The sequence below is a fragment of the Diadema setosum genome, chromosome 14 (assembly GCF_964275005.1).
Source record: "Diadema setosum chromosome 14, eeDiaSeto1, whole genome shotgun sequence".
Lineage (NCBI taxonomy): Eukaryota > Metazoa > Echinodermata > Echinoidea > Diadematoida > Diadematidae > Diadema > Diadema setosum.
Genome location: NC_092698.1, coordinates 26,603,144 through 26,630,420, shown reverse-complemented (window position 1 = coordinate 26,630,420; position 27,277 = coordinate 26,603,144). Strand labels below are relative to the sequence as shown.

General features: G+C 38.4%; 1 protein-coding gene across 1 annotated transcript in view; it reads left to right on the top strand.

Moving 5' to 3' along the window:
* LOC140237414 (uncharacterized) overlaps window positions 1–27,277 on the top strand; it is a 144,561-nt gene that overhangs the window by 79,895 nt on the left and 37,389 nt on the right. The window contains exons 27-39 of the mRNA XM_072317334.1: window positions 2,746–2,806; window positions 4,744–4,853; window positions 5,806–5,913; window positions 6,586–6,638; window positions 7,603–7,781; window positions 8,485–8,532; window positions 8,972–9,188; window positions 9,767–9,890; window positions 12,024–12,100; window positions 13,749–13,891; window positions 20,289–20,448; window positions 20,992–21,269; window positions 21,838–21,977. Of these exons, the coding sequence (XP_072173435.1) occupies window positions 2,746–2,806; window positions 4,744–4,853; window positions 5,806–5,913; window positions 6,586–6,638; window positions 7,603–7,781; window positions 8,485–8,532; window positions 8,972–9,188; window positions 9,767–9,890; window positions 12,024–12,100; window positions 13,749–13,891; window positions 20,289–20,448; window positions 20,992–21,269; window positions 21,838–21,977 (1,698 nt within the window). The remainder of the gene's footprint in view (window positions 1–2,745; window positions 2,807–4,743; window positions 4,854–5,805; window positions 5,914–6,585; window positions 6,639–7,602; window positions 7,782–8,484; window positions 8,533–8,971; window positions 9,189–9,766; window positions 9,891–12,023; window positions 12,101–13,748; window positions 13,892–20,288; window positions 20,449–20,991; window positions 21,270–21,837; window positions 21,978–27,277) is intronic.

Here is a 27,277-nt window from a genome sequence, read left to right as displayed (position 1 = left end):
TTTACCAAATGGTGCTGGCTGTGCGATGAATGGGACAAAAAACAGGAAGTAAACCACCAGAGTAACAACAATGAAGGGATTATCAAATCAAACTGACATTAAGTATGCCTCATTAAAACATTCTGTCCATGATTAATGCCAACTTTCAAAGCAGTAGCACTATCCTTTCAAAAGTTATTAGAGTTGAAAGTGAAGAGTGTGGACAAGGTGTTTCAGAAATGAAAAAGGGATTCTAAAGACACGCCTAATCACACTATTCTTCCAAAAATGTTCGAGATAAACTGCTAAAAAAACACACTTTCCTGCCCGTTTATGATACCAAATTTTAGCATAATGTAAAATAAGACCCGCTCTTTCAGAAAATATGAAAAAGTCAAGTTTGGCTAGGTTGACCCATTTCACTTATTTTCAGTCCTCACGCAAAATCAGTGTGTGCGACTTTATGTTCGTTTTGAGGTGCACTGTCACATATGTTACATTATTATTTCAACAAAGATACAGTATATACTACTGCTGTCCTAAAACATGAACATTAAGAAGATTAAGTCTTCCAAATTAGGTTCAAACAAATTTTACCATCAAACTATAAAGTTCTTGTTGATGTTAACCTGTTGAAGATGGGTCCCAAGTATGCTCGGACAAGTGCCTATGGGAAATGCATGTTGCAGCAAAATCAGCCCGTCCTCAGCAGGTTAAGGATAGTAATTTAAGGAAAAGAAAAATAATAGCTTGGTACGTAGATTTTGTATCTAGAGTATACCGCTGTACTTTCATGTACTTTCATGTACGTACAACTACAATGAATTTTTACTTTATCTCCATCCTTCTTGTAGAACATTGTCCATTCCCATTGTTCGATTTCACCTTACTGTATGTAGTAAGGTCGATTTGCACAATGGGGTCACATTGTGCCTATGGTTTTTGTTTGAGGGCAGTTTCTTTCCATTTTATTGTTGTGGAGTGTAGTATGTTTTGCAGTTTGCGGTGCCACCCTAACATCTCTTTTCTGTTGCACTTGCTTTACCCTGAAGTTCTGAAGTGACTTTCCACTCGTAATGTCGAGCCATTCTGCATTCTTGGCACAAGATTTTTTCAAGTTGAATATGTTAATGCACAGTGTATACGTGAATGGACATTTTAAGATAGTGCTGCTGCTCTTATGTTACAGAACATTACAACAGGCAGCATCACTTTGCTAAATACTGATGTGACACAACATGTCTGCTCTCACCTACCAAGGCAACCTTCACCTGTCTAGTTTGTGTGAAAAGCAGGGACCTGGAAGCTTCTTTTTTGTCGTGAAAATGATGACCCATCCTTTCGTGAAGCCCTGATTACGGTCGTACCCACGTCAATCTAGGCAAATTGCATGCCATGATGATAGAATTACAGTACAGTCTTTACGCATGTCGTAATGGGTTTGAGTGTTAAAGCCCTCATTTATCATGCAGCATTTGGGGCTTCACTGAAAAAAGAGAAACCCTGACAAAGGAAAATCTGTGTTTGCAAAAGTTTTTCTATCATGTAATCAATGTACATATATGTAATCAATGTACATGTACATGTATCTGCTGTAATTGCAAGATGAGGAAAACTTTCAGTCAGACAAATTAGAGTCAAATACTGTATACGCCGTTATTTTCGCAAATGATGAGGTCGTAGACATTTTCACGAGATGTTGTTTTCGCGAATCGATGCCGACGCTTACGTTAATGCTCTATTAGCAAAGTGCATGGAGACAATTTCGCATGTTGAAAAATTCGCGATCCAACTGCAATTCGCGAAATTCGCAAAAATTAAACCCTCGCGAAAATAACAGCTTATACAGTATTGAGAACTTTTGCATTTCTCTTCGCCAAACCTAAAGGGTAATCTGTTTTTCTCACCTGGGTGAATATGTTTTTTTGTTTTGTTTATTTTTTCTTTCCATTCGGAGTCTAGCTGCGGCGCTAAATCCAAATCTTTTGACATGTTTCTGTTCCGTTGAAAGTTGGAAAATGATGGCTCAGAAAAACCCTATTTTCTTGCCTTTCCGTTGATCATTTAGCTTCGAAATTTCGGCAGATGACAGATGATACATTAGACTACAAAATTATGTCGAAAACAGAAATCCGAACATTTTGACGGATTTTGATGATCTGACTTCAAACTCGATTTTCTCGGCTCACCCGTCAGCGACTTCAGGATCCTTTTGTTGTAGCGGGTCACATATGTGTAGATACAGTACCTAAAGAGTTTCTGTTGATGAACCATTGTACAATGTACGGTGATGGCATTTCATGTAGATACAGTAAATGTGAAGGACGCTAAAGTTTGCTATTTGACATGAATAAAGAATTTCTGTGGAGTAGAGATGGCTAGGGTAATGTCAAACTCCTAATGAGTGTACCTGTTGTTTACAAGTTGTATATCAGAAGAAAACTGCCATCTTGATTCGTGATATGAAGTTCACATCTGCCGAACAGTAACGTGTGGCTATCGTTGCCATTATCATCGTATTTCAGCCAGATAATTGTAGGCCATCTGATCATGTGTGTGTGTGTGTGTGTGTGTGTGTGTGTGTGCGTGCGTGTGTGTGTGTGTGCGTGTGTGTGTGTGTGTTTGTGTGTAAATGCATACAGTGTATATTGTGTTTGCAATACTGTAGTGCACAACAAAATAGAAGACAAAATTTCACTTAGGAGATGATTGAATTGAATTTCATAAATATCAAAGTCATATCTCATTTCTTCTTATCATTTGCAGTTGAAAAGGCAGACATGGCAACATCACCAGTGGCATACTCCACTTCTAGCAAATCATCCAGGTATGTGTATACTGTCTTTTATGCTGCAACAACTATCTTGCCCTTTATTCAGATCAGGTCATATTTAAGGTGCAAAGACTCAGTTAAAATTTTCCTTCATTCCTAAATGGTTTTCTTGTGATTTTGTGTGCTGTACAGCTCGTATGTTATGAAATATGACTGTGCTGTAAACTGAAGATATGTTGTAAAATGCACAATCTTCAGTTGTCTTGAGCACATTCAAGATTGACATCAACCTGGTAAAAGGTTCTAAGAAGATTCATTTAAAACTCCCATATTAAGGGAGTATGCATAGTACATGCTTTATCCACACTACAATCATTTTGGCCACTTTAACACATCAGATAACTGTATATGAATTCATTTATTTATTTACTTATCTATGTATATTGTTACTTTTTTGTGTCTTTATCTTTTTATGCAATTTATATGTCTACGTATTCATGTACCTAGTATTTATCTGTCTATATTATATATCTTAGTCCTTTGGGTAGTTGGTTGTTGGTATAATTACATGTACAACTGGATCAAAATCATTGTGACTGGAGTACAATGTACAAGTGAATGAAAATGCTAGACGGAGGGTAACAATGAAAAATGGTGTATAGTAATTACAAGATACAGCATGTATTACGTGGGGAATAACAACACGACACAAGATATGCAAAACTCTGTTGCATGTAACCTCCAAATTTGTAAGGTCCAGAAAACTGGATCTCAATTTATGTTTTGCCAATTAAAGGGTGTGTACAGTTCTGGTCGAGGTGAGGATTTAGCTGTTAACGTTTTGCGAGATATTCAGATACCACTCTATGAGATGTCACAGAGCATGCAATTCTAAAGGGTATCAAAAGTTTATTTGATGAAAATCGGTTTTGAAATGGCTGAGATATCCAAAAACAAGGTGAAACAAAGAGATCCTAATAAAGTTGGGGCATGTCGCCTTTTATTATTATCACTTTTTTGGCGGGATATCTCAGCCGTTTGAAAACCAATTTTCATCAAATAAGCGTTGAATCCTTCTTAAAATTACATGCTCTTTCATATTTCATAAGAGGTTTCTCATTATCTCACTTAGAAATGTTCAAAACATGAATCCCTTACCTCAACCAGTACTGTACAGTCCCTTTAAGAATCGGCTTCTTCTGGCATCCTTCCAGTGAAAAAATGGTCCTACTGGCCCAAATTCACCAAGGTGGTAAAAATGAAACCATTGTTTAAACCATTGACAATTTGTATGGGGCATCAAGTGTCGCATGGCCTATTTTGTTACGAAATCAGTCTTTTCGTCGATTTCGTTGACGAAATGTTCGTTACGAAATATTTACGTCGACGAAATGACTGATTTCGTAATGAAATAGGCCATGCGACACTTGGCGCCCCATAAAAAACTACTGTCTTTGTCCATGGTTTAAACCATGGTTTCATTTGTACCACCTTCGTGAATTTGGGCCAATATGTCAGAAGTCATGCAGGAAGTTAGTGCACTGATGCACTTTACAGTGCATGAAAGACGGCTGGGAATCTTTTTGACTGCACGGTCCTAGGCATGTGATACACTGTAGGTTGAAATGGAGGCCCCCCTTCCTGTTGGGGGGGGGGGGGAGCTCCGTTTCAACCTGTCACATGCTTGGGACCTGGATGATCAGTGGGTTAAATTCCTGCACAGCTCAACGCATACATAGGAACCTTTCTTCTGCTGGCAGGAGGCCAGAAGAAGCTGCTTATCAATTGGCAAAATGTTGCAGACCCATTTTTCTAATTTATAAGAATTTGGAAGTTGCATTTCGACTGGATGTATAATTATGTACATTGTACATCTCATTCACTTTACTCTTGCATACACCAAACCAATGTGCATGCACATAAGAATGCCTAAAGTATTTCTGTAAAAGTATTTGATCACTTTTAATTCTTTCTCCGTGGTCAATGGCCAGGCACTCTGTTGAGTCTGTCGCTGACCACCCCATCGTACAGGAGTACCTCAAGACGTACCATCATATTTCAGACTTCAAGGATAATGTCATGAAAGTGGTGAACGACAAAGGTAATATATGGATTGGAGGGATGCATGGTTCTGTCATAACAGCTGATTTCCTAAATTATGTAGTAATAATGATTAAGTAAGTAATTAGTAATTGTAGTGGACTGTAATGGAGCACTCATTCTACCTAAAAAAAGGAAGATACTCATGGTGCTTTGAAAACTAGCAATTCATTATGATATACATTTTCTAACACAGCATCAGAAAACTTTATATCATATTATAGAAGAGCATACTGTACAACAATAATGTATTAATTACATATTGTATCATAGAACACTTGTGTATTACGTGAATGAAAGTGATATCAGTTAAAGAGGTGGGTTTTAATGTTCAATTTAAAAACCTCAGTTGAAGGTGCTTGTCTTTTTTTTTTTTAATCAATAGTTATTCATTTTTCATATCAGCTGCTTTACAGTGTGTGCTATGTCAGCATCTGATGTGAAATGCCTGTTGTACAGTCTGTCAAATTTGTTCATGAAGATTATTCAGTAAATTTTTGCCATTTGGAGCCAACAGCCTTTTTCACAGCATGAAATTTAATGAATTGCCACTGGCATTCAGTGCATATAAATTGTAGTATAGACAAGAACTTTCGCATGCAGTTTGAATTTGGTAAATCTTGGGTTTCACGAAATTCATGAAATTAAAATGCACACGAACATTTCTGGTTTTAAAGTATACGTGTATACTCTGTGTGTCATTTCATTCTCCTCAGCTTTCAGTGTGTATTCTGTTGTTTGTGTGTGTCATCTTTTAATCCTTCATGGTAGGGGAAAAAATGGATAAAGTGTTGTTACAGTGTGAAAGTCTTGTAGTCTCAACATTGGTCTACCAGTTACTGGAAAAAAAAAAATTACCGGTAATGAAAATAGGAACAAAACATCTGTAGGATCAAAGTTTCTGCTTTACGAGATCTTGTCCTTACTGCCATCCTTTTCTTTGTTGTCTTCAGAGTTTGGGGCAGCGCTGGAACAGCTGGCAGAGATCAAAACTCTTCACTTTAACAGAGACACCAATGTGCAGAACCAGATCTCACAGATGACTAGCAATGTGGAAACATGTGAGTCTTGTGACTTTTGAACTTAATATTGATAAATATCCCTCATTATTGTGCTGCACATTTTTTTTGCTATTCCATCTGCTTGTATTTGTATTGTTATTAAATGTCAAATAGAAAACTAATTTTGATCATTAATATTCATGATTATACTTGAAATAATAATGATTTGTAAATGATGATGATTTACCATTTAAATTACGCCCTTTTCAAGAACCAAGCAAGCACATGATGATAATGATTTGTGACTTGAATGAAATCATTGAGACAACAAAATTCCCTCCTTTGTCCTGTTTGGTAGCATGCCATGCTAGGATTGTTGTACTTTTGCTGGCATAATCATTTTAAACCTACATATTTATTTTTTCTTTCTACCTAAAAGCATGAATAAATAGGTGACTTACATGATTATAAATTACAAAATGGCATTGTTCTTTTCAAGAGGCAAAGTTATTGTATTGGTTGAAAGCAAAGTTTATGAAACTTATCGCGTATCCCTTCATGCTGAATTGGATGTTTATCTACATGTACAATGTATGTGCACTACTGTCTTATACTGCCAGAATTACATGTAATTGTATCCTTGAATGACACATTAGCAAAAGCATCTACACTAGAATTCAAAGTAGAAGCATTGAACTTAGTGTGTGTCATCTACTCTGTTCTTCTTTGCAGTCCTGAAAGAGATTTTATCTGTCTTTGGGACAGTCATGACGACACCAGAACCAGTAAGATTTTTTTTCTTCTCCTGCTTTTTCCAACAATCATCTTCAAAGGAAGTGATACATCCTGGATTGTAGTTGATCATTATTTTCAAGTAGTCTTCCTTTTGGGACTGACTTCCATGTAGCAGAGAAATATGTGTACCAGTGACAAAGTGAGAATAGGATCTCATAACATTTTATCAAAATTTAATTGTACCACATCTGCAATTTTCTGTGTTTCACAGTCTATCATCAAATTCAAGTGAACTCATTCTGTCATCATAATAGTTGTTAGGATATGTGTGCATGTGTGTGTGTGTATGTGCCCTGTATTAAGGAACAATAAAAAATCCTTCACCATATTGCATTTTGTTACAGTAAAGAATACAGCATCACTAGAAAGCAATGAACAAACCTAATATTTAGTGAGGTTGTGCTCTCTTTGAGGAGCTATCAACAGTGACGAATGCAGACTAGCAGTGAATGAATGGTCTGTGTAGCTAGGAAGTTATGCAGCAATCAAAATTCTCTAACAAATGTGGATCCATATTGTATGTAGGTAAATGTCTGCATTCCTGCACAGTAATGTGCAAACTTGTTCAAAGGACCTTCATGACAAAGTGCTAGGGTTGTTTGACACTGGAATGAGCTAGAGTACCAATTCCATAACACTAGATGCCCTTGTGCAGCAAATTTGGCCCTAGAAGATAATCATTTTTGCAATGTCCTTGCCTTTGAAGGACACTTATCAAAAGGGTTAAGGATATGAAGTCTAGTTTAACCCTTTCTGCACCAGGGATTTTGTGGATGGTATGTGCTAATGCTATAGGGCTTCTGTACCAATGGACACTCAAAGCACACATAGTTCAAATACATAACATGAAGAAACAAACATGAAGACAAATGGGGTTCAAAGAAAATGATCACATGATCAAAGACCATTTAGATCTGATTGTAGTCACTGGCGTATGTGTGTTTTAATCATCAGGAACCAGCAGTGTCCTCCCTCATGGTGTCCAGGGCGGACACAGGCAAATCTCGCGGTGGCCTCGGCTTCCAGCTTCCCTCGGCGGCGGCCATCCAGGAAGGGCTGGAGCGAGAGATGACTGACTTGACCATCCAGTCCAACGAGCTGGTCAAGGAGCTGAGAGAAAACTACGACAAGTTGTGAGTTCACTTTACAACCCTTTACATGTACATGCTGTAAAATGCCATCTGTTGTTTTCATCAGCATTCAATTGCTTCTGTTAAATTTAACGTAAATATAGGTATTCTAGCCCCCCCCCCCCCCCCCCAAGATGAAACAATATGTGTACATCCAACGGGAAGACAACGGTGACACTCTGGGGATTATGAAGGAGATTAGGTAATCTCAATTTATTCATTATACAGTGTAGGTGTCCAGACATATGTGCTTTTTTGGTGACGAAATCACTCCAACATGCATGCCAGTCGGCAGTCGAAGCATAGTGAGGGTTAAAGATTACTCTCATCAAAATAAACAACAGCATGAACAAGATGACTATGGAAGATCAGACAGTCTTGAAAACTCACTTACATAAATTAACTCTGCACATTTTATCAGTTGTACCAAAAGTTTTACAAAGTTTTTGTAAATTAAATGAAGTGTTGAGAAGGGATGACTTTTATGAAAGAAGGTATTGTAAAATTTAGACATGCTTTATTACATGATATCGATATTGTAGACCAAAATACAGCTGGATCTACATTTCAGCATCAGGTCATGTAGCCAAGAGTCCTTGCATATTTTGAAGAAGTCACATAGGCCTGCAAGGTTGCTACTCGAAGAATCTATCTATCTGTGTATCTATGTATCTATTCACATCTTCTTTTTTCTTTTCACTTGCAGGAAAATGGAGGCATCCAAGCAACAGCTGGACTATGAGGATAAACTAAAGTGAGTGCAACAAATTTTACTTGAGAGCAACCAATCTTATTTCTGTCCCAAAAAAGGCTGAAAGACAAATACTTAGTTGCATTAATTTCAAATTTGTGAAATTGAATAGGAATTGCATTTTAATATTATACTGTGTTAAACATTGTTTCATCACAATGATTCTGAAGTTTCGCTCATAATACATTATTTGCGTTATTTTTTCACAACTTTTAAAATTGAAATGTTGCAAATTTATTCCAATTTTAGTTATGCTTCAGACATTTCAGTGTCAGTGTGAATTTTTATTGTCTAAGTTTGAGAGATTACTTTCTGTAAGAAGGTCACTTTGTATACTGAGGGCTGCAAAGTGCTGGAGTCTGTAGTTGTTATGACATAGTTTCTATACCTGAAGCAGCCTCATAACTTGGCCTTGGTCCCATGCACCTATTTCTGTGTGCAGTAACAACACGGTGATGATCATGGAGATGCAGGACACCATCCAGGATCTGCAGCGTGAGCTCCAGGCACTGGGCGGAGCCAAGTCCATGTCCACGCCGTCCCGTGTCTCCACGGCGACGGCCAGCAGGGATCTCCAGGTGGAGCCCACCATCATCTTCTCGCGGTCGGACTCTGAGAGGAATCAGCGAGCCCTCAAGAGGGGCATTAGTGCTCAGAAGGTACAAATGGGATGCACCGAGTCTGTGAAAACAGTGGGTGGGGGGGGGGGGGGGGGTGTAAGTCTCTGGCAGGTGTTTTCAGGTGGATGAAAATCATTAATATTACATAACGGTGGTACTCTCATTTGTCCACTCATTTTGATTTTTGGTTTGGGGTTTGGGGATTTCTGTTTAAATACACATAGGGGGACACATCTTGTAGTTTTTTTGTACAATGTACTCCTCAATTTTAAGATTTCTATTTAATGCTTTGTTGGTGAATTACAGTATTTTGCTCGCCATGTCCAGTTTGTGTTTAAAAGGCACTTCTTAAAGAAATCATCCATTTTTTTTTTTTTAGCTTTTTCTTTCCTTGCATACCTTTTTTCAAAAAGAGATCAAGATGTTATGATTAGTAACCAAGCAAAAAAAAAAAAAAAGAAATGGCTACTATTTCACCTTTATACCATATATTATGTAGTAGGAGCAGGATTTAATTTTCGAATGGGGAAGTTGGTGTGTGCTTGGAAATGTTTCATAGCTACGTGGCACATTGTTGTAGTTCAGTATGTTCTCATTTCTGTGGGTTGTTGTGATAGGTATCGGCAGAGGAGTACAATGAGGCTGTGAGGTCCATGGAACAGTACACTGTCCTGCCAGCAAAGCGACTGGTGCACATGGTTCGCAAGTACACACACCACACACAGATGAAGGGCATAGAAGGTTCGTACGCATTTCTCACAATGCAGCGTAGCGTTCATGTACTGTATACGGCATATACATTTTGTATTTAGCGAGTCTGAAGTTTTGTAAATCAGGACCTCTTCACAATTTCACAAATGGTTAAATTTGTGACTGTGTCACATTCATATCAGGATCAGAGTCAATATTTTCGCGTGTATTTAAATTGGCAAAATAAAAGAATTCGAAAAAAAAAAACGAAATCTTCGGCATATACAGTAGTCTAATAGAATCGTGAAAAACACCTGGCATGCAATAATTGTCAGTTAATGCCAATTCAATGTATGATGTTACAGTATACATGAAGGTTGATAAAATACATATTAAATGGACACCAATCCCCCTACGTTGCCAATGCAAAGATGAACTTGCGATGCTCAAGTGAGCGCAAGACCCCTGGATCTCTTGTTTATTGTCAAAGGTTTGTTGTCAACTTGGGTTGCATCTTTTTAACCTGTTGAAGACTAGTCCCTAGTATACTCGGGTAAAGTATCTATGGGAAACATGTGTTATAGCAGAATCAGCTCATCCTCAACAGGTTAATAACAAGGAAATCACTCCGAAAATCCAGGTACTTGTAGAAAACCATATAGCATGCACTGTTCCTGTAATGAGCCAAGCAGTCTTGAACCCAGCCACATTACATAAAAGATTCCGTAAGAAGGTTCATTGCCATTAATCATTTGTAATTCTGAAATCCAATTACCCAGTGCCAAAAATATGTTGTTTGTACACAGTACCTCTCCATGAATTGAGTTTGAAAACAACATCAACTGGAATACACCCGTTTGCCAAAATAGGGCTAATTTTCTGTGTGGAGTCCTTCCCAAGAACAGCTGTGGCATCAAACTCATGTATATTACCTCGGTATGTCTCAAGGTGTAAACGCCCTGTGTGCCACATTATTCTGAGGCAGCAACGCAGCCATATGCATGCTTCGAAAACATTCTGTTTTTCAAATCCTTGCAACTTTCATAGATTTTTATTACCCTGGACATGTGTAATACATAAAGCTGTATAGAAAATGCCAAGCTTTGCGTTTTTGCTTTGATCTAACTTGTATGACAAATCCATGATTGTTTTCTTTTACTAAATGACCAGTAACTACATTATTGTAGAGGCATGATTTTTGCACAAAAAACAGTAACAGGAACTTAGAATTTACTCAGAAATCCAGTAAGGAATACCGCTTGATTGTCAGTCACTACCTAAAATACAAGCTACATGAGCAGGAATGGAATCACGAGAAACGCTTTCATTGTACAGTGGCATTTGGCGATTTATCGATCGGTTTGGGTGGGTTTGTGCGTTTGAGCAGAATATGCGAACTTGGCGCGCCATCGACTGAGTCTGGACGTGCGAACGTGGAACATAAAGAGTTAATAGACAGACCCTGTGCTTGAATTTTGTCTTGGAGACTTAGAGAGAGTTTGGAGGTACATTGTAAATACACCTTCTTACAGAAGAGTATGAAGACTTTCCCTCCACAACCCCCACCCCCCCCCCCACCCACCGCAGACACGAAGTACAAGGGGACAGTCTATGTCATGGTCATTTCCTCTGCCGAGGAAGGAGGAGGTTAAGTGATCATTGGCATTGGCTTGCCTGTGGCAAAATAATTGAGAAAGTTGTGAAAGGATTCGAATGAAACTTGTAGGAAAAGTTCAATGGCACAAGAAACAGATGATTCAATTTTGGTAGTGATCCAGGAATTTTTATGGATTTTTGAAAGATTTTTTAAAATCTTTTTGCAGATAGGATCAATGAACAACTCATGGTTTGTCTTATAATTTCTTATGTAAGGCATTGACACTATGATTATCATAAATTACATTATGTTAAGTTTTCTATTTTTAAGATATTCCCTGATGTGCTTCATAAAATTGGTTGGAAAGGTCCCAGGGCCATAGTCATTCCTGATTGTTTTTTCCTGACCGACAACTGTTAGGAAGCTTATCGGGGTCCTTATACGCTTGTACTACGCTTGTGTGTATGTGACTATTTTTTTTGCCCTCTGGAAATGTTGCATAAATGATAAATGATGATAATGGTGATGATGATAATTAATAACAATAACAATTATTGTTTAAACTTCCTCTCTGCGTCTCTTCACAGATAAGGTCCGCCAGAGTAACTCGATCGATGAGGAAGTCTACACTCTCCTGGAGAAAATGGAAAAACTGCAAAGCAAGGTACACTGCTGTTCTTCCCACCACTTCATTCCTTCATTACATTAGTCCCTCATGCAGCTGCTTGATTGTGCGAAATAATGAAATGCAAATGCACACAGACATTTATTCATCAATCTGACTGCTCTGGCAAACATGCCTGCAACATGTGTGAACTCAGTATATTTATATCAAAACAAAGCTGGAAAAAGCAACCACAAACAAACAAAGTTCAGCAAGACATTGTGCCTGGCATTATAGGGTGAATACAATGACTACAGTCTTTAATGATACCAACATGTTGTCCTTAGCCTGGTAAGTTATAGCTTATGGCACTCTGTTGCATTGTTTTTGGGGGTAGGGAAAGAATAAAATGTTTTGAAAGATGATAACTTTTTAAATGACAATTCATATGTGCAATAACATATATGGAATGTTTTAGGTGATTTTTAGATGTACTGATTTTTTTCCCCATCAGTTTGAATAAGTATCTTTTCTGTCTCTCATTTACCAATTGAAGAAAGTAGATTTTGACACCACAGACTATTCTGCTATAATACATTGAGATATCAAACAACATATTATTCATTTATCACGAAGGAATGAGCTAACTACAATTGTACAGTATAATTTGTGCAGGGTTTCTTGAAACCATGTAGCAATGCAAATTAATATTTGATTTCTGTAGAACTTCCATTTCCACACTTGTAGGATAGCTGTAAGCCATCATGATCATTTAAAAAGAGCATTATGTAAATGGGTTGATCATTGATGTTGAGCATTGCATTTTGGTCAGTTTTGTCTGAAAATTATAAGAAAATCCCAATGATATGAATATGGAACATCACCTTTCTTTGTTACTTTGTTGTTTCATTAGTTTTTTGTTTGTTTGTTTGTTTGTTTGTTGTTGATTTTTTAAGGAAGTAATTTTTTTCTGGCTATTAAACCATTGAGAACAGGTTGATTTTGCCAAAACACACAATTTCCATAGACACCTGCCCAAGATGTATACTCGGGACTAGTCTTCAGCAGGTTGAAGGGAAATGCTACCAAATATATTTGTGGATTGAGTGAATGCAGCAATATACAACATTGTAAGTAGAACACATCAGTGAAGTTTGATGAAAATTGGACAATCCGTTCAAAAGTTTAATATGAATTTTCACAGTTTCAGTGCCACCATCACAGGACAAAGAAAACAACAACAGATCATGATGTCACTGCAAGACAACAGCATTGAGAAGATATAAACTATAAGAGAATTCTCCATGAAAAGTACATATTCCCTCGACTTGTTACAGACATGTGTTTAATAGGGTAACATATCCCCCTGCTTTTTTACAGAAATACAGTACTGTAAAGTGAAGTGTTCTATCATTATGCATACTAGAAAAATGAAAATATGTTACATAAATTCTCTTCATACTTTGTTTTATTGTTGTCCTGCAATTATGTCACAAACTGTAAGTTGTAGTTTTCTCATCCAGCGATGGTGGCACCAAAGCTTTAAATTATAACTTTTTAATGGAGTTTCCAATCTTCCACAATATTCACTGATGCATTCCCCCAATACTGCTGTATTCACACAATCCACATAATTGTATAATTCTTTATTATTCCCCTTAAAGTTCATTCAATTATATCTTTTTATTTTCTTTGGCGTGTCCCGCAGAGGGCACAGCGATGGGGGGAGGAGATGGACTCTCTGACGGCGGAGAGGAACCGACTGGCCCACCTCCTCATGGAGACCCTCACCCATATCGAGCAGGAGTCGGGAATCTTCATGATCAAGCCCATTCTGTCGTGGAAGGGAAGGTAAGTCAACCACCTCACCTCACCTATCCCTATTCTCTTCGGGCCCTGTGGCCCATATGCAAGATTTTCTCTACAGTTCATCCTGGCTTGGCTGTTGGCTTGGCCGCATTCAATGACGCCTGCCCCATTGACTTCCTTTCCTTCTCTATCGTTTGTCTCCATGTCGTCTGAGGGCGCCCTACTTTTCTTCTACCTTCTGGTACCCATGTGAGGGCTGTCATGCAGGGACTGTCGTCATCCATCCTTAATAGCACGTAGCCAATATCCATTTCTGTCCCCTGCCTCTGACTGCATCTTTAATTTGTGTCATGTTGGTTTCAAAGTATATCATCATTTGATATGACATATGGCCGTCTGACTTTAGGGATCTTCCTCAAGCGTTTAAGATGAATATACATTGTATCCAGCCTCTTTTTATCACTTTCATTAATGTCCATGTCTTGCATCCATATAGCAGGACTGATACTAAAAGTGACTGTGCCGATGCTCCGTCCAACTTCTCCATCAGGAGAAAGAGTTGTTGCTTGGTGGGTGAGACTAAAGGATCACAACGTCCCTGGTTCCCAGTCCCCCAGGCTCCAAGTCCTCCCGTCTGCTGTTGTTGTGTCTGTAGGGAAGACACATTACCCTCATTCCCCAGTCCCTCTGAGGGGTCATAAGCTGTCAGCCTCGTGGTTGCTTGCTGACAAGCATTAATTTCTTTTAGTAGTGGTCATATAGAACCAGATGAATCAATTCAGGTGGATGAAGCTAAGGATGTAGCCAACTCGGGTATTCATGTAGTTAGACACCTTCTGCTCACAAATGAATTTGACACAAATCTTTTACAGTTCTTATCAGTTATTGTCCCAAATGATATGGCTGTCAAAGCAAGTGATAGTAATATGGTTGTAAAACACCATACTGAACAGAGACAGAGAATTTACTGTTCAGAGATAATTAGGCAGGAAAGCAAATGAAATCACTGCACAGAAAACTTCCACATGATTTCAGTAAGGAAGTCTCTTCATATCTGAGAGTGTCAGTATGAGTTTGCTATAATTAGGCTTTAGAGAATTATCACTGCAATTCTTTTTTTTTTTTTTTTTTTTTAGGTCTCACTGTTTTATTACATCTCCATTTTAGTCTGCTTGAGTCTGATGGTAACATGACATATTTTGATGGCCTTTTTTTTCTGCTGGCCGTTATCCAAAATTTGTTTTTTCCCCCCTCATTGCCATGTTCTTTCCTTAAAATCATGCTTAGCTTGTAACCAAACCTAGCAGGGATCTTTCTAAGGGTCAGGGGCTACAGAGTTGTACATATGGTAAAGGTTTTTCCCAGTAGGATCCTAGGGGCATGGGCCCAAAGGACCAGATTATTGTATACTTTCGTTTAAGCATTTTCTCCAGATTCAGAGGAGGTACAGGCAAAATGAAATACCATATTTTTAGACAGGTGAATAATGTAAGAAATGTAAATTGCATTTGATATGGTATCTGTTGCTAAATTTAACTCGTGAGAAGGTGTGATACAGTGTATATGAGAATCTCTGGAGAATATAGAAAAGTTAACATCTTGCAGTTGCATATTGTGGCTCAGAAATGACTTTGTGGAAAACCATGTTCAGACACTAGCTTAACTTTAGCGGGAATGAGGAATTTATGATATATCACAATTACTGGAGAATAGATTTCACTTTTTTTCACACTTTTGATCTATACAAACACATGTGATTAGCTATCCCAGCATTACAAATTATTCCATTCCTGTGCAAATCAACTCTTCCCCATATTAAATGTGATGACATCACTGCAAGTCCTTGAGGCTTTTCCGAGACACCTTTTTCTGTCAGTTTGCTACACTTCTCCTTTCTTGTTTTTGTTTTGTTTTGTTGTTGTTTTGTTTTGTTTTGTTTTGTTGTTTTTTTTTGGGGGGGGGGTTTAGCAGACCTGCTTATCACCTTACTTTGTTGACTGAAGTCATCCCCATGTTATATGTTACAGTGCTTTATTTTATTTATTTTTTGTGTGCATATTATAAATAATAAAGTAGAGTTTTATGCTCTCAGTCTTGATCAAAATCTTGTCATGTGGTTCAGAAATGACATTAGGTGAGAAGGGTTTATGGAAAGACTTTCTTTCACTTCCAGGAAATTATTGAACAAAAAGTAATCAGACAAATCAAATTAAAAAAAAAAAAAAACTGATAAAGAGAGGAACATTATTGCCATGATCATCAGGAAGATGTTAATATGTGACTGTGCATCACAAAACAAACAAAAAGTTGCACCCCTTGATTTTACATGAGGACTCAAAACAGGTAAAAGTGGTCAACTAAGTCAGTCTTGAGTTTTTCGTATTTTCTGAAAGAGCTATACCTCTTCTACATTATTCTTTAGTTTGGGATCATCACGTGAATGGGAAAGTGTGTTTTCTGCAGTTTTTCTACAACTGCTTTTTGGGGGAGAGTAGAATGATCAGGTATGTATTAGAGGCCCCTTTTTATTTCTTGAAATCCTTTGTAAACACTCCACTTTCAAGTCTAATAACTTTTGAAAGGATAATGCTACTGCTTTTAAAAGTTAGCATTAATCATGGATAGAATGTGTTAATAGAACATGCTCTATTTCAGCTTAATCTGATAATCCCTTCATTGTTGTTGCTCCCGTGGTTGACATCCCGTGTTTTGTCCCTTTCATCACAGCTAGCGCGGCTTGGTGAAAGATTAAGCGCCTGAATAGACCCTGTCCTTCAGAGCCTCTTTTTCAGTTCACACTTTTCCAGAGTGTGTGCTTTCTTTCCAGTATTTTGGTAGGTTAGGGCAGTCCATTTGAATTGAGTTATACATCATCTTAAAGCTTAGAGTCTGCTCTTTCAGAATCTGCCCTGAACTAGAAATCCATGTCTGGCAACTTTTTGTTGGTTTTGTGGTGCAGGGTCAAATATTTTCTTAGCATCTTTTTAAACCCGACAACAGTTTACACTACCCCCTATATGATCCTATTCGTATCACTTTCTGTTTTGCCTTTTCTTTAGTTCTTGCCATTGTCCACTTTTTTTTCTTTAATAGTAATTCTAAGAAGGGATTCTTCTATTGAGTCACTCACACCACTATTAGATATCCCATGGGATATCGCCGTCAAGGTCATTTGAAGTAGATATTCCCTTTAATGTTCTCTTGTTTTATCTCTGAAAACAAAGTCTTTCTTGCTCTTCTTTCTAGCTGTTCCTGCTTATGACTTTTTCCTCTTTTTTTTTTCTTTTTTACTCGTCTCTATCGCTGCATCTTTCTCGAGGCGGAATTTTTTTTTTTTTTCTCTCTCTCTCTTTTCTCATGGTCAGAAATCCCCTTATATTCTCTAATCCTGTGAACATCAAGGTAGGATGTCTACCTGAGATAATAGGTGTGAGGAAAGGCAACAATCACTGGAAAAAAAACCCACCTTGGGCAGCGGGAGGGTGTCGGTGATGAGAAGAAATGGCTCTGAAATGAATCGGTGCGGGGTTTCAGCCGATAAAATGCCGACTCATGGGGGAATAATGACGCCTGAGTTGATGCAGCACGCTTTTTCACGTTGTTCAATCGATGGGGTTTACATGACAGGAGTAGAAAAGCAAGTAATGCGGTGCCTTTTTTTTTTTTTGAACTGTGACTTACTTCTTCATCTTCTTTTCTGTGCTTTGATGGAATCTGAAAATGTAATCCTATCCCAAAGCCATTCAATGTGATGACTGTGCTTTTCTTTGCTCTGTGACTCCCATTCTTTTTTTTTTTTCTTCTCTCTCTATTTGTCTATTTATTTCACGTCTGTGTATCAAATCTCTTCCTTTGTGTTAAAATGTCTGCAATGCAGATGTGTCATATCATGTCAGGTTACTGTAAAACCCCAAATTTTGACATGCAACAAAACTTTGGCGAATTTCGCGAGAAGTTTTGCAAAAGTAAAGTGCACACAAAAGTTTTTGTCTACACTATGCATTGAATGATACTTCCCGATTTGTGAAAGTTTCATGCCGTGAAATTGACCATCCGCTTCAATCCACACACACACACACACACAAAGTCTTGCTGCAAATAATTTTGGGTTTTACAGTTTATGATGCTGCACTTTTGTCTTATAATAATATACAATCATGGTTTTATCATGAATGCTCTTTTCTTCAGCTTGCTTTCAGCAAAATCAATTCTAATTCTCTGTCAGCAATAAGAAATGAAGTTAGTTTGAATTAGAAGATTATATTAACATTCTTAATAGTAAGATCAATTACAGTTAAAGATAATGAACTAAAAACAGAAGTCACTTTAATAGTTTTGCAAGAGTGAACAGTATATCATGCATAAAGGGGGGGGGGGGACTGAGGAAGATTTAAATAAGCTAGGAATATTAAAGCGGTTGATACCTAATGATAGTTTTGAGTGTGAATTGCAAATGAAAGTTTTTAGTCCTGTGATGTAACTCACTGTACTAGGTTTAATCACTGATCATATAGCGATGGATGAGTTTGAAATAACGGTGCTCGGGGTCACGGTTTCATCTTTTTTACAGTGTGTAAAGTTCAGAGTTAAAGTGTTGCACTTTCAGCCAAATAAGTATTTTGGCCTTAAAATCGTTTCAATTGTCACATCACAGTACTTGAATGCAGATAACTCTTGTGTTTGAATGGGCCTAATCATATCTAGGCACTCCCCTACTTTAGAAAAACTTTTGTCGGGCGGGATTACAATAATGAAACAGCATGTGAATAAGACACATAATGCTACCTATGGCATGCCACCATGTGCAAGAAAGATACTCCATTTCACACTGATAATGCTGAGGACGTAAAGAGTAGCACCAGTGTGCACAACTTACTGGTTATTGCCTTTGCTCACAACAAGTGTCTACCACAAAAAAACTCTCTCAGAAGCTCTATTTCACAAAAATGACACCGATGCATTCACCCTAAAAACCCGTGGGACGTAACGAGACTGATCATAATTTGTTGCCCAAAGAGGATGGACGGGGGAATTCTCGCAGTTTCATACCTGCGGAGAAATGAAATCCACCCTCTTTGGTGGAAGACTTTGTCAAGATAATGGCGATGGAACACATCCACTCCTAAATCTACCGGGAATTGGCTGATGGCAAGAGAGAACTCCCCAGACTTTGCTTTTCTTCCCGATGCCGGTCAGACTGTGACAAAGATAGTGTTTCCTTGAATGGAGACTAGGCTCTTGGAAAGGGCCAGAAGGCTCTTCAAATCTCCACACACCAGTGCTGTCTTTTCCTGCCCCAAATTTTGTGTGCAACCCACTGGTTTATAGGGTCTGTAGAGACACAAATATTGGAGTTCATTTTGCTGGGCTGCATTTCAGTCGACTTGTACTTGTGACTGTGTTTGATTGTTAGCAAGTATGTTTGTACGTGTTGAATGTGTGCCTGAATGTGTATGGGGCGGAGTACTGTATACGCCGAATATTTCGCGAGGTTTTTATTTTCGCAAATTTCGCGAGTCTGGTGGTATTCGCGAAATTAAAAACACGCGAAAATAATGACTCTGATCCCGATGTGGATATGACCAGGGAGGTGGGATGCCACCTCCCTGATATGACGTACATGTGTACATTTCTCCCTTCAGTGCAAGACTCCACGATCGCGAATTTAACCACTCGTGAAATCGTCAGGAATTCCTGATTCGCGAAAATTTAGACTCGCGAAATATATGGCATATACAGTAAACCTTCCAGGATTAATAATTGTTTATAATTTTAATTTCTTGTGAATTCACATCTGTTTTGAGAGGAGTTACAAGTACATGATTTTGTAATTTTGAAAACTTACAAAAATAAAGCTGAAATTCTAGGAAATAAACAAGTGCACCAAAGCAGTCTTGTGACAGGGACCTGTTGCATAAAAGTGAGGATCCAACATTAGTCAGAAAATCAAAACATTGTAGAGCCTGTCAATACTCAATTCTGATTGGCTGATACCTGACTTATGTTTAATTTTCTGACGTATGTGTGATTGTATCTTTTTGTGCAACAGGGCCAAGATTAAATAGTTCTGTAAGATATGGCAATTATGGGTTATTGAATCCTGCTTGAATTATCTTAGATTTTGTTTGATCTTGCACTATAAAATGCTATTGAATTAAGAAGGCAACTAAATTGTGTGTACCTGCTCAAGGAGCCAAATTAAAAGAGGTGGTTTTAATTTAGTCCATGGTGCACAAGAACCTGCAAAATTAGTGTACTGTGGCTATGTGATTTTTTTGTTTCTTTTCTCCAAGGCTGAGTTCAGATGCGATTGTTTCAGAGCACATGGTAGTGTAAAAATGTTCCATGGACAAGACATTTTCAACAGAGAGTTTTGTCTGTCAGCTGTTGTTGTAAAGTAAGATGATAAATTTGTTGCTATTTCTGTGTCTTTCTATAGAGGGTTCCTGCCCCACTACCAGAGCAAACTGGGTAACTACCAACCCCCCAAGCGCTACCTCAGGCCTCTCACTCCAGAGGAGAGAAAAGGCACTCCCTTCACCATTGTCCCCGCTCCCACCCCTGCCAACCAGGCTGGCAAGTCACGTGTCCAAACGAGGGTATGTATGGAGCAATGAATTTTCTAACCTACAAATCCATATTTAAAGGCTCTGTATCCTTTAATGAATCTTTCCCAAAAGAACAGCACTACTGTACAATTTTGTATTTGAATTCACTGAAGTCTGCTAAGAAATTCTTTCTGATATTGAACCAAAGATGTGAATGTGAAATTAGGGGCTCAACATGCAGACAACATCATGTAATGGCAGAAATTTGCCATTAGCTAGGTGAAATGTTTTCCTTGTGCAATATTAAGAAAATTTGTGATATATAGGTGGTCATTCATGTAGTTGAAGTATGTTTGCCAACGATAGAGGAAGGCATTATGTATTCTTTGGAGTCTATATATAAGGTATAACAGATGTAGATCAAAGGAAACATAAAAAGATACCTGGAGAAAAAAAATTGAATGACAGCTATTATTTTGAATTTGTTTATCACGTTGCAGTACACTGTATCTGTGCACATGAAATATGTGTAAAGAAATTCTACAGACAACCATCACCAAAACTTATACCTCCATCCAATTTGCTCCTAACCAGAATTCAATGGGATCACCAGGGGGAGGAGGTGGCGACGCCCACCAGCTCTACAGCCCCATGGGTCAAGCCCAGTCGGGCGGGGTGCCGGTCAAAGGCTCAGCAGTCCAGATGGTGGGCGAGTTGCCCCAACCCATGTGGTCCATGTCCACGTCCCTGCCCAGCCACGGAGGGGACGGGATGGGTGGAGGACTGACGGGGGGTAAGCTGAACTTCATGAATACACCCCGCCTTCTGGAGCTGGACGTCAATCGCCTACTGATCGGCCAAAACACAGTCAGGTGAGATTTTACATGTTTCTCTTAATATGAAATGCATTTACCTCTATGTTTTTAAGTCGAATGTACATATTCTTCTCATATTTAGTGGGTACAATTCTTGATATCAAAGACTGTCCATACAAGGAATACCCAACAGTGAAAACACTTTCATTTGTTTGTAGATTGGTGCCAGTAGACAGAAATGCACTGCTTAACCTGCTCATGTGTTTTTGCCATTTGCAATGAACATCACGTCTGAAACGGCTCATTACAGCATCAAGTGTCATGATAATGTGGTTTACACTGCATGTGGTTTTGTCATTTCCTTATACCCCACTTGATCTCATTTCTCTCCAGTGCATATTTGCAGTTATGCACAGTGGAAGAAACGTAAAAACTTCATCCAAGAGCAGTATAATGAAGTAAGAGATTATATTTAACCCGTTGAGGATGGACTGATTTTGCTACAACACACATTTCCCACAGACCCCTACCCGAGTATACTTGGGACTCGTCCTCAACGGGTTAAAAAAAACCCAAACCCCAAATGGTTCATGCTTTTTTCTCTTTGTCCCCATTCATCCACCAGTGCTGCCACAAAAGCCCTTCTCAGCGGAGACCGACTGGTCAACGCCGCCAACAGCAGCGTGCGATCGTACGTGACCATCCCCAGGCCGTCCACGCACCCGGTCATGCCCAACCTCCGGCCGTCCAGACCCAACTCTTCCAGTGAGTATTTTGTGCACCCAAAGCACCCCGTTTGATGAAAGTGTCACTTGATGGAAGACAGTAGAGGTGTTTCCCATTGTTAAGTCATTCCCTGCCAGACTCAGAAATGTCTGTGAACTAGACACTATCTGGTTCCAGTAGGCATTGGGTTTCTGTTACACCCTTATCTCTTGTTTGCACGGAAAGCTAGGATAGAATACTAATAGCAATAGCAGAAGGAAAAGAAGGAGAAAAATGAGGAGAAAGTGGACAAGGAGGAATCACAAAGGTGAGAAACTAAAAAGGATATTTAAAAAGAGGAAGAAGAAGCAGAAGAAAGAGAAAGACAAAAAATGGAGAAGAAGAAAGAGTACAGGTAAAAAAGGAGAAAAAAAGAATCAATGAGGAAGTGGACGAGGAATAGAAGCAAAGAATAGAAAAGAATAATGGGTAGAAATTTAAAAGAAGGAGAAATGTGAAAAGGAGGAAAGGGAAACAAAAAATGGTTTAGTGAAAGAAGGAGAAAGTTAAAAAGAAACACTAAAAGTTAAAAAAAAAAACTGAAGAAATTGGATGTATTCAGGGAAAAGAAGAATTGATTTGTGAAGAATGGGAAGTAATCAAAAAGGAAACAGTGGAAGTTCCAGGGTAGGTAGGGCGTATCATCAACAAGTTTCTACCATCTACTCTGGGTGTAATTGATTATGTGAATTGGAGATACTGGCCACAGGTAATATATGATTGATTGTCAATAATCACCTCGACAGGAAAAGACTCTCCCATTTGTTGTGCTGCTAGCATTACGATTGCCTTTACAGGCAGGAAGAGTGCTGTTAAATAGCACCGAGCAACTCTGTTTTCCTTTGTCTTTTTTTCTTTTGTGCCACCAAAGTTCAATTTGAGAGCATAATTGAGTTACACATATATCCAAGAATATATGAGATCAATGGCAGAAGAGGCAGATCAGGTCAAGCGAGAGAGAGAACGAGGGAAAGAGAAAAAAAAACAACAACCAGAACAAAATTGTTTATTAACTTGAAAGCAGGACTTGACACTTTTTTTTTCCTCTGATGGCCCGTTCAGGCCACTATTATATCAAGATTTGAAATTTATGGTAGCCTGAAAAATATTGTTGTGAACTTAAAGGAAACTTACCAACCATCGTGAATGTAGTTGCCTGATCGGGCCACCAAAAGATGACTGTATTAATAGAAATTTGGTGGTCTTACATCAATTTTTACTGGCCCAAAGGGCCACCAGGCCCCCACTAGTGTCAAGCCCTGGGTAAGCCATGCCATGGTACCTCCCTAGCAGACATTGCTCCTTGTCTGTGCATAGAACATCAATCTCATGCAACAAAATTCAATGTCCATTTTACACTTTCAGTTCAATTTTCTTTTGTTTGAATAGTAATGAGTAATGGTACAATGTATGTTATCTCTGTGTCTATGTGTGTATGTGTATGTGCATGCATCTGTGTGAGTATGCACAGGTGTTATTCTATTTTTTGGGAGGTTTCTTTTATGAATTATGATAATAACCTTGTCTGCACAATCGGTTTATCAAAACCTTTGAAAACCTCCTTTTTCATCATGGTCAAAAGTATCACCAAAAAATACACAGATAGCAGAATTTTTACATAGGCATGTTGTGCAGTATGGATAGGATGTAGGTCTCTTTCATACACTACCAGCTTCCAGTTGCCTCGAACACAATATGTTTATTCTTTTTTGTACTGCCATGTATTTAATTACTAATGTTTTCTTGACCTCTGATAATAGTGAATTCATCAAATTGTGCCTGGTGCTGTTATGTTTTCCCTAGAGACTATTGACACATGCAGGCACGTACCCAGACAAAAGCCCTGGTATGCCTTGGTCTTGCTCAGAGTCGAAGCAACTTTAGTAAATAAGCCTAAAGGAGAGGTCACATATCACTTACATGTACTCTCATGTGAAGCGTGATAACGTAGTGCGTCTGTGGAAGAGTCTGTCAAGTTCCACCTCAGGTTGTTTCTCACAAATGTTTCTATTAACCCGTTGAGGACGAGTCCCAAGTATACTCGGGCAGGTGTCTATGGGGAATGCATGTTGTAGCAAAATCAAACTGTCCTCAAAGGGTTAAAAGTATCCTTGCATAGTACATGCCCTCTTTTTTGTACGGTTTGTAATTCCAAACTGTTGCATGCATCGAAGAAACTATGACTTGCTGCACACATCTCCACAAGAACTCAGTGATTTAGAAATTATGTTGTAGTCGATTTAGTGAATATGTTATACTGTCGTATGCCCAATGCATTACAATTGTATAGGATTTTTTCTGATCCTCCATCCTCCTGCACTATGATCAGTGGATCCACACTGAACGATATGAAGATAAAAAAAATCTCCATACGTATGTCACTTTCCCACCCTCTCCTCCTCCCCTATAAGAAAAAGGAAGATTATGGTTGTCAAAAATGTTACTACATGCATGACTTCATTCTGTCATGCATTGTGAGTCTCAAACAATTGAAAAAGGGGGTTGAATTGGAAGTGCCCTCATGGGCCTGGTGTGGTTTCTTTTTTTTTTTCTTTTTTTTTTTGAAGTACATCCTTCCTCACCCTCTGAGCTCGAGGACAATCAATAGCCGCTAGCAGTATTGGGGGCTAAGTGTGGAGTGTGACCATGCATAGCTTTTTCACGGGTGTGCGATGGGTTTGAAGCAGCGTCTGAGACAACAGAAGAATGCTGGAAAAGGAATTTGGCTGTGAAGCAAAATGGGTGTCTGGCTTGTCACCTCAAAAGTGCATGTAAGACAAGGCACGAAATACCGGAAAGGCTGAGACAAAGGCAGGAATGAAAGACGGTCACATTTAATTCAATGAGAGCACCACCACAGGACTTGCACAGTTGTGGCTAAAACACTCAATCAGTAATTTTAGAACAACAAAAAGTTGAGCTCAGATTATAGCTGTGAGTAATGTGTTCATTAATACAAATTGTAGGTACTAAACCCATTGCCCTTGAAATATTTTCACATTCATTGAGGTTATTCTTTTTATGCCTGGTCTGTAGTACATGTATGAATTAAAAAGCAAGAAAAAACATCCCTGATTTGTGGATGTGTGGTTTCTAATTCTATATTTTCCAATTAACTGGCTTCCATGCATTTCTTCAACTAGAAGTAACCAAAACTTAAAAAAAAAAAAAAAAAAAGCAGTAGAAAATACCCGCGCCTCACCCCTATTCTGTATTAATAAAATTGAAGTGACCAAAATAGATAGCAGTGTGCCTCAATCTCCAATAATAAAATCATTGTAGAGAATATTAATGTACTGAAGAATTGTTGAAAAAGAAATATAGTCAGCAAGCTATACTGTACCACAGTCTTTGTTATTGCAAACTACTAAGTCACTTCTTTGCAAAATATTCAGAGTGATGTTTCCAAGAAAAAGACCACAGAAAAAAAGCTGAAGTCGATACAAGACATAAGATTTAAAGCGTTTTTTTTTTTTTATTGAACATAGAAATTGTCACTTTTCTCTGTTCAAATACATGTAGTGCACGACTATGATTTGTAATGTAAGCAGGACAAATCTTGTTAATGCTTTTTTTTTTTCAAATTGCAAATAAAAAGAGAAGAGTATAACTATCTCATTCTGTCTCTACTCAGACACTTTCTCTCAAGTGGTAACATTGTTGGGAGAGGTGAAATTGATTCCTAGTCAGATTACGGTTGATTCAGCACGCTCATTAAAAACAAACAGGGAAAAGGGAAGAGAAATTAGTAGACCCTAGAGGGATTGCTTGTAAGTTTTAGAGATAAACACCTGCCGTCTTCTTTGTGTGGTTTTTCAGTTAGTAGCAACGCCCATGCAGGAGTCTCACTCCTTGTCTTGTTTAAAAAATAAAAAAAAAAGCCTCAGGGTTTTTAACACGCACACCACTGGAGGAGTGGGATAAGAAAAGAAGAAGCTGCAGAATCTTGAAAGAGTTAATACCAGCAGCTCAGTTTCTATTTCAGAGACACTCCTCACTTTGTTGGACTTCTTTGGCTTGCCCAACACATCCCACTTTGGCATTTTTCGATACTAGTTTTAGAGAAAAGTTCTCCATTTTGCGTGATGGTATTAACAGTGCCTCACACACTCCAGGAGGGTTTGTGTGGGGTTGTGCCCAGTTGTGGGCGATGATCTATCACAGCGATTAACATTAATCACTGAAGATTGGTCAAATTTCTCCTTTTACCTGATCTAGGGTTACGGACAATTCCCTATTAGTAAAGCTGTGTGTGTGTGTGTGTGTCTGTGTGTTTCCTTTTCTTTCTTCCTTGAATGTCATCTACACTGTAAGTCAGAGTCTCTTTTTCTCACAAAGCCTGTCTTTTCCCATCTTCCTCCGCCTCCCTTCATTTCTCATCTTTCTCCTCGTATCTGTCGCTCGTAAGCTTTGCTTTGTTTCTTAACCCGTTGAAGACTAGTCCCAAGTACACTCGGGCAGGTGCCACTGGGAAATGCATGCTATAGCGGAATCAGCTCATCCTCAAAGGGATAATGATCGTTTCTTTCTACACCCCCTCTCTGTCTGTCAGTCAGGTGTTGGATAAGTGGGTTGTTTTTGTCTCCATGTCACAGAATATTTCCAAAATTTCTTGTGATTGATCAGACTCAATTCACAAAGAAACTGGAGGAGGGTGTAAGATCAGTGATCAGAGTCAGCCATGAAATTTATCTGTGTTTAGAGAGTAACTTGCAAAGTGTTTAAAAAAAAGCAGATGTGCTCTTTCACCAAACCCTATACTTCCCTTTCCACCAAATTAGAACTTTGGGCAACATCTTGATTAGTTGGAAGTCAAGAGATCAAGATCATTTCTGGAATACCTTTTTGTGTGTGTTATTTTGGGTTTTGATTCAAGGTTTTTTGTTTTCATCAGGAGAGAGAAGATTTTTCAGTACAGTGGACTCCCATTATAACAAACTCCTCGGTACCGGCAGTTTTCTTTTGTTATATTGAAAATTTCGTCATAACCAAACAAATGAACAATGAAAATAATAGAGCTGATAATTTATTTCATGTGCACACCCGTCCACATATAAACAAAATGAATACACAGGCATGCATTTTAGTTCATCGACAGTGACTCTAATAAAGAAAACATAATAATGTAGGATAACAGAATGCGAGTCCTGATATATATACACCGTATATCATATTAAGTTATTCATACATGAAATTACACAATATCAACTTGTAACTGACAGTCATTAGAAGTGAAAGTTAGTGCTGATATCATTTAAAATGCATCTATTCATTCCTATAAGAACTATGTTTACTCTCCC